The 8,481-nt window shown below is 38.8% G+C and overlaps 1 protein-coding gene across 1 annotated transcript; it reads right to left on the reverse strand.

Annotated features, from left to right (window-relative positions):
* Window positions 1-7,248: 7,248 nt before the first annotated feature.
* LOC140859303 (uncharacterized) lies at window positions 7,249-7,898 on the reverse strand. The gene is made up of 2 exons (XM_073260965.1): window positions 7,646-7,898; window positions 7,249-7,541 (listed from the first exon to the last, which is right to left on the reverse strand). The coding sequence occupies exons 1-2, from the start codon at window positions 7,896-7,898 to the stop codon at window positions 7,249-7,251; spliced, it is 546 nt and encodes a 181-aa protein (XP_073117066.1).
* Between the last annotated feature and the right edge of the window lie 583 nt (window positions 7,899-8,481).

Consider the following 8,481-nt stretch of genomic DNA (forward strand, 5'->3'; position numbering starts at 1 on the left):
CTACACCAGCATCCCACATTCTTCTATTAATTCATCCCTGATGTCCAGTCCTTCAACTGGATAGGCTTCTGAGGGCTCTGCACCACGAAGTGCAATAATGTAGCACTGTCATGCTAAGGCCTGATCTTCTCTGACTTTGCCAACTCCGAACTCAGTTGTAGGTTGATGGTGCCTAAACCACCAGAAAATCAACCTTAGCCTTGAATCGCCAAGGAGATTATCCAACTATTACAAAAAGAGTAATGACTCTTTCAATGGGTATTGCATCTCCAGTAAATCCCATAAGAGGTGAGTCCAGTTGTCCTAACCGCTCAGGAGGAATATCCATTTGGGAGAAAACATCATAAAATAATACGTCTGTCAAACTTTCATTATTAATCAAAATGCGACGTACATCATAGTTTGAAATGTCTAGAGATATAACCACTACATCATTATGCGAGAACTGAATTTCTAGAGAGCATCTTCTTTAGTGAATGCAATGGATTCTTCAATTTTTCACTTCTTAGCAGGTTCAGCTGACTCCACTCGACTTCGGTGTCCTCTAGTTATTGTATTTATTACTTCGACGGGAGGTCGATCTCCAAAGGATTCTCCTTCTCACTGTTCTAGTGGGTGAGGCGACCTCTGTCGTTCTTCCGACTGCTCTTGCCGATGCCTGATGAACTGATCCAAGCATCCATGCCAAATAAGCTCTTTGATTTCATCTCGAAACTAAAGATAGTCTTCAATGTCGTGGCCATAGTCATGGTGGTAGAGGCAGTACTTGTTAGGATTCACAAATATGGATGGGATCATAACTTCCTTATCCAAGGGATCTGATCCCTAATTTTCATCAACATTTAGGTTTGGGCATCATTCAACGACGTATAGTTTGTGAACCTCCTAGGCAGAGATATATATCGCTTCCCTTTGAAAGAATTCTTTTGTCAGAGGTTCCATGGGGAAGTTTGGGACCTCCAACGTCTGAATGGAGAGAAAGAATACTGTTGGCTCCTTGACAGAGACTTCATCTCCTCTTCTTTCTTCTTCTTTCCAGCAGCCACATCTACTAGAGGCTCATCTTCAAATGCTTCATTGGCCTGCACATACTTCTCAGCCCGAGCTAACATATTGGTGAAGTCACGAGGGTAGATCTTCTCTAGAGAATATCGAAGATCGTTCTCCAAGAGTTCGTCCTTTAGGATGGTTATGGTGACTGATTGCTCAAAGTCGTGAACCTCCAGTATAGTGGCATTGAAGTGACTGAGGTAGGATCGGATGGACTCTCTCTCCTTCTGCTTGATGTTGACCAAAGAATCTGATCCCTTTCGCTGTCTCCTGCTGCTGATGAAGTGACCCACAAACAAGTGAATGATTTGGTCAAATTAGTGGATCCTCCGTAGCTTCATGCTTGAATACCAGTATCAAGTCGTTTCCTTTAAAGTAGATGGAAAAGCTTGATAAAAGGTAGCATCGATAGCTCCATGAAGGAGCATCATAGCTTTGAAGCCTTCGGGATGGTCCACGAGATTTGTAATCCCATGATAACTCTCCAGCTGCCGCATCTTGAAATTGTTGGGGAGTGGTTCCTGCATGATCCGGATGTTGATGGTGGATCGGTAATTTATCCATCGTCCCGCATCGAAGTCTAATTGCGGATTGCTTCAATCCACTCATTCATCTCTCGGAGTTTGCAGTTGATATCCACATCTCAAGCAATGTAGTCCTTCGAACACTACGGAGGAGATCGCCAGCCAGGGGTTGAGTACTGCTTAGAATAGGGACTCGAAGATCACCACCTTCTCCGCTCTGGGCTTCAGGGCCGGCAATGATGAGTTTGCCTCCCCGCTTAGGGCTCTGCGGAGAGATCTGTGATCGATCCTGTGATGGCGATGTGGGTTGTTGCACAGAATTGGCTGGTCCGGCTCTGCCACTGAGGCAGCATTGGTCGGTTGCATTGTTGCTACTGCCGGCTTGGCATTAGTCTGTTGCATTGGCTGGATGATGGTGGTTAAGTTTTGCACCTGTTGAAATAATAGGTTGAACTGCTCCACGTTGATAGCCACCATTGGCTGCGAGAGCAGCTGAGGGATCTCCGGCAGTTGTGCTTGGTTTTGGTGATTGGCAATATTCTCCACCGATCGGAGGTGGTGGCATTGGATTGCCGAGAAGATGCTCTACGCGGGGCCATGATCTTGATCTTTTGCTCTTTTTTGAAATAGGATCAAATTGTCCCTTCCTCTAGCATCAATCTGTTACAGCTGAAATCTGACTCTCGATCAAATTGACTGGAGCGGTGGCGCATTCTCACGAAAAAGTGACCTACAGGATAAGTCCTGATCAGAGTTGACTCCGGTGGGGATCCTCCGATACTCAAATCAGATTTCAAGGAATAGAAGTGGAGCATTTTGGAAGAGATTGTATGCGTACCTTGGGAGTACCCCGTAGGCTGTTTTGTAGGCTAGGACTTAAAAGCTATTTTGGGCAGATTGTCTGACCGATTTGGATGTGATCTGACGAGATTTTTATCCAAAATCTTTAGGATCAGGTAGTTATGCTTGTTTTATATGTTTCGGAGCCAACTGTGGTGTTGCAGGTATTTTTAATTTGAAATGAGGATGCAAGCAGGATCGGACCGGCTTCCGTTGAGGAGGCTTCGAAGCAGTCCGATGAATGTAGGCACCGAAGGAAGGAGGTGGTTGGGGTCAGTGTGTTCATTGGAATAAGGATCGGTGGGGTCTGAAGTATATATACCACTAAAGTCTGAAATCGACATGTTCAAATGTTAGTCCATTGCAGGGATTGGGATCGATTAGTCGGGTTTTGGTTATAAGCCGAAGACCGGACCAACAGGAATCTGATATTTCACTTAGGAAGATCGCTGAGAATAAGGATCATTTGGGCCTGAAGTTAGGATTGGAGAGGTCCATTTTATACTCTGAATGATCTCTTTTAAACAATCTCTCATGGTTCGAAAAAGACATATCTATCTCTGGGATCGGATACATTCATCTCCAACAATGCTGCAATGTCGATCCTATACACTTCGTCATATATTTTTCTATTGACTCATATTTTCAACCTCGATAACAAATTATCCCCAAACACATACCTACTTCCCTAAGGAAATCCAACAGCATGATGTCTTTCCACCGATCATAATTGTTAAAAATGATGAAGGAATCATCCAACATAACAATATTCAAATTCCCTTTATTTTCAGGATGAGAACTCAAATTCGCATTTTCTCGAGCACCTGTCTGGAGGATGCTTCCTTTCTCGCTTCCCACGTCTAAAGCTTCCTTCTTTCCTATTCCCTATTCGAATCCCACTCTCAATCTTTCTTCCTAAGATTTTTAAAAATCAAATTCTTTATCCCTGTGCCGTTCTTCTCTATGCTTTCGATGTCCATTTCCGGTCTCTCTAAGCTCTTGCCAGAGGGGTCTCCGATGCGGCCGGTGTCCCGACCGATCACGGCGACGGCCTTGTGTGCGCAGCACCAGAACAAGGAGAGGAAGATGAGGCCGAGGAAGTTCCCAAGGTGCAAGCTTTTGGCCACGGAACTCACTTGACGAGGCCTCTCTCTCGGAGGATATCCACCACGTCCGGGATCCCCGGGGTGGATTCTGAGTCTCGGAGCTGGGCTTCGAGGATCGATTGGGCGGCGGACAGGGAGGAGGAGGGGGAGATTCCGGCGACGATGCCTCCGGGAGTAGGAGGAGATTCTGGAAGGCTTGGGATCCGAGAGGAGGAAGGTTTAGAAGCCGCCGTCGCCACTAGATGACACAGTTTGACACCCAAATATAGAGTTAAAACTTACCATCAGCGACCGGGAGACTTAACCGGCCCTCCAAATGCCTGGGTAACCGAGGCACGGACTCGCCTCCGTTGAAGCCCGCATCAGGAGGTATAACAGAAACGGGTACCATCCGCGAGATCCGTCCCACGACGTCCCTTTCCTTCGTTTAAGCAACCCTGATCCAAACAATTAAGATAATATTTATTTATTTGATTCTTTGAGCCAGTTAAAATAACAGTATTATTACTTTACTAATAATATTTATTTTTTCCATTATAATAATTAGATCAAAAAAAACGTTCCGAAGCTAGACGGAGAGAGATGGATTTTGCCTCTGTAAAGAAGAGAGCCTCTACTTTTCTCAAATCCAAAATCAACAGTAAAGCATCCAAATTAAATATCCAAATTATTGGTTATAATTCATACTATTGAAAATTTTCCTACTTACTCCTCTAACCTATACATCAATTAGATATAAAAGAAATAATTTAAATGATATAAGACTATATTTTGCTATTATCTAAGCATTAAAATTTATTAAATTTCCATCTATATATATAGTTTAATACATATAGATCATGATTAATAATATGGGTTGTTAATTTAAATGTTTTACCATATATTTTAACACATAATGCAATACAAAATATCTATTTTTACATGCACGTGATGCATAGGATACCTGAAATTTGGTTTTTAGATATTTTAGGGATATAGATTATAATTAATGGTGTGGATATTCGATTTAAATATTCTATTATTGATTTTGGACTCGAGAAAAAAATGCTCTCTCCTCTCAAAAGGAGTATAGTCCGTCTATCACATGTATCATGTATTAGTTTCTTAAAGCATAATTGGATGATGTATCCCACTAATTAAATTGCACCAATCCCCTTTGTACCATATAGCATAGAGCTTTTTTTGGCACTTTAAATTAGGACCCAACCATTACTTTTTATTTATTTTTTCCAACAAATTATTCTTTGACTAATCAAGTGAGAGGAGAAAATGCAAAGTCCTTTAAGAAGCTATACCTTCTTTTTGACTGCTTGATAGGAAGCTTTACTACAAAATTAACCTAGAGCATCAATGGAAGTAAACACTTGTCATGTATCTATTTTTTTATTTTAATTTTCTTTGCTTTTAACAATTATTAGAGAATAGGATGTCTTACACTCTTAATTTGTTTCAATTATTTATTTGTTAATCTTTTATATAACGGCGACGACCTACTAGGATGATCCTAAATGTAATGAAATGCAAACTAATAATGCAACTATATGGTAGAATAAACAAGCAATGAAGGGTGACAACTATTTTTTTTTAAAATTTTTATGCAATTAGCTATATGGGCATGCAAAATATAGCTAAAATAAGAATTGAATAATGATAAACAATAATAGCAAAAAAGATACAGATTTCAAATTAGGTTCTAATTATTCATTTGAGCGACACAATAATGATGTTTACATGATTCATTAAGATCTATTAGCACTATTGCAAAGTTAACCTATTTGCAAGTACTTCAAAATAACTAAAAAATCAATAACAATCATACACTTAACAAGGCCTAATTGATTTGATTTGGATATTAATGGTGAAGAAAGCGGGAATGGGTATTGGTGGCTAATGAGTATGGGATGAAGAGGGTAGGTTGTAGAGGATGGTTGGGATGGGTTATATAAATTTTGAGATTCTAAAAATAAGTAAACTAATAAAATAATAAGGATAAGAGAGAGAAAATAATAGAGTTATCGGACTCACTCCGACGGTGGTCTCACACCACGTCGATGCTCGTGCGTAGAAGAAACTTAGACACCAACAGTCGGTGGCCAAGCATAAGTTTTTATTAACTTATCAAAGCATGATCTTTGTTCAGCATCCAGACCATCCTTATATAACAAACTGAAAAAAATAAAAAAAATAAAATAATAGATGCGGGGCTAAACATCCTTTTTATACTAAAATAAAAGCATATTAAAAGTCTGTTTATCCCATGTGGGATTAAATTATTAGACTAAACTAAACTAAAGCCTGTTAATGACTTTACATCATGTAGTCATCAAACCAAATTGGACAACTCCTATTTCACCTTGATTTTTGTGCCAATCGCCAATTCGATTCTGATTCTCATTCCCCATCATCTCTCTCCAGCTTGAAAAAATTCTGCTCCGACGAATGTTGATTGATGTATTCTTCGTAGAGCTCTAGGTTTAGTTATTGTAGGTTCCCCTATGTGATCCATGTGCTATCTTTAATAGATCGATCTTTCTATTTGACCAAAAAGATCCTTTCTCCTGAAATGATGTGATCATCCATAATTTTCTCTATTTCCTCTCTTCTCTTTGGAATTAGAGAAAATGGGTATTGGTGGAATCGTAGTAGGAAATATAGTAGGAGAGTATGGAAGGCCAATAGATGGATCAATGTAAGGCTCATGGTATAGAGTAAGGTCTTCAATATTAAATGTACAGCTAAAACCAATATCAGGAGGCAAGTCAAGGACATATGTATGCATTGATTTTCTTTAGAATTTTGAAAGGACCTGCTTTCCGGATATGTAACTTTTTTACAGTACCTTTAGGATACCTTTCAGGCTGTATATGCATCATTACCATGTCTCTTTCTTGAAATTCTTAAAATCTTTGGTGAACATCTGCAGCATTTTTTATAGCTCTCATTGCTTAAAATTATTTTTCTTCTAATCTCAGCATGCAATTTATGAATGTGTTTGGCAAATGCAAGTGCATGTTCATTAGGTCTAGACTCAGGAGGTAATGCAATAAGGTGTATAGGTTTCTTAGGGTTATAACTAGTAATAATCTCAAAAGGACTATGACCTATAGACCTATTGATAGAACTATTATATGCAAATTCAGTTATTGATAAGACCTTATCCCATGATGTCAAGTATTCACTAACCAGACACCTTAGTAGGTTTCCTAAGCTTCTATTAACCACTTCAATTTGATCATCGGATTGAGGATGAAAAGCAGAAGAAAATATGAGTTTAGTGTTGGTCATTTTCCACAAGGTTCTCCAAAAATAAATAGCAAATTTGGCATCCCTGTCTAAAATAATAGTCTTAGGCAAACCATGCAGTTTAAAGACCTCCTTAAAGAACAGTTCGACTATGTGGATGGCATTGTTAGACTCAGTACAAGGAATGAAATGAGTCATTTTTAAAAATCGATCCACAACTACAAAAATAGAGTCATATTTCTTAAGTGTGCGGGGTAGTCCTAAGATAAAATCCATACTTAGATCTTGCCATGGACATGGGAAACTGGTAAAGGTGTGTACAAACCTATGTTCTTTTTACTACCCTTTGCTAATTGACAAGTTCGACACTGAGTCACAACACATGTAACATCTCTCTTCAGACTAGGCTCATAAAATCTCTCCTCAACCATAGCAACAGTCTTATCCTGACCAAAATGACTAGCAGCTCTACTAGCATGTAACTCTCAAATAACAAAATCTCTAAAAAATGAGGTCAGAATACACAATCTAGTGCCCTTAAATAAATAACCATCATGAATGACAAAATCTATATTGCTAATGATATGATTATTCATCAATGCACCATATACTTCATCAAAATCTTTACATTCATCATATTCATCCTTAATGCGCTTAAAACCAACCACAATGACCTCAACAGAATGTAAAATGCCAATGACTCTACCAAGTGTATCAACTGCTTTGTTCTCAACACCAACATGGTGCTTAAAAATAAAAGTATACCCCTGTAAGAACTCTACCCATTTGATGTATCGGGCACTTAATTTCTTTTAAGAATTCAAATACTTAAGAGCTTGATGGTCAGAATACAAAATAAACTCTCAGGAAAGAAGGTAGTACCTCCAATGCCTAAGGGATTAGACAACAGCAAAAGCTCTTTGTCATGTGTGGAATATTTTTGTTTGGCCTCATTCAGTTTCTCATTGAAGTAGGCAATGGGATGACCTTCTTGACTCAAAACACCAACTATACCTACACCTGAGGCATCACAAAAAACTTCAAAGACCTTAGAGAAACCAGGCAACCGTAATATGGGTGCTTGTGTCATTTTCTTTTTGATCTCAGAAAATGCTTTGGCTATAGCTTTGACCATTTAAACTCCTCCTTTTTCATGCAATTTATGATGGCAGCCATAATGATACTAAATCCATTAATGAACCTTCCATAGAAAGTAGCTAGGCCATGGAAACTTCTAACCTCATAAATGTTTTTAGGTTCTAGCCACTCTCTAATAGCTTTGACCTTATCAGGATCGACTGCAACTCCCTCTGATGAGACAACAAAATCCAGGAATATAACTTGGGATTGTAGGAAGGAACATTTTTTCAAGTTCATATAGAGTTTCTCCTAACAAAGAACTCCAAAAACCTTTCGTATACGAAGAAGGTGTTGGGTTTTGGTCTTGCTATAAATTAGAAAGTTATCAAAATAGACCACTAAAAAACGACCTATGAAAGGATGAAAGATTTGGTTCATAACCCCCATGAAGATACTAGGTGCATTACTAAGACCAAAGGGTATGACTAACCATTCATATAAACCATCCTTAGTCTTAAAGGCTATTTTGTTAGAAAATGTAGGCGATTTCATGCCTGTATTTTAAAATTTTTTGAAATAAAACACAGTGAAAGACAACTAGATTAATCATATTAACCTAATATGCATATGATTTAATC

The sequence above is a fragment of the Elaeis guineensis genome, chromosome 7 (genome assembly GCF_000442705.2).
Source record: "Elaeis guineensis isolate ETL-2024a chromosome 7, EG11, whole genome shotgun sequence".
NCBI lineage: Eukaryota > Viridiplantae > Streptophyta > Magnoliopsida > Arecales > Arecaceae > Elaeis > Elaeis guineensis.

What these genes read in the sequence shown, in the direction of transcription:
- LOC140859303 (XM_073260965.1), bottom strand. Translation starts at nt 7,898, where the DNA reads ATGGTCAAAGCTATAGCCAAAGCATTTTCTGAGATCAAAAAGAAAATG. An exon ending in TAATCCCTTAGGCATTGGAG is followed by an intron (nt 7,542 to 7,645) that starts GTACTACCTTCT and finishes TCAAATGGGTAG; the next exon opens with AGTTCTTACAGGGGTATACT.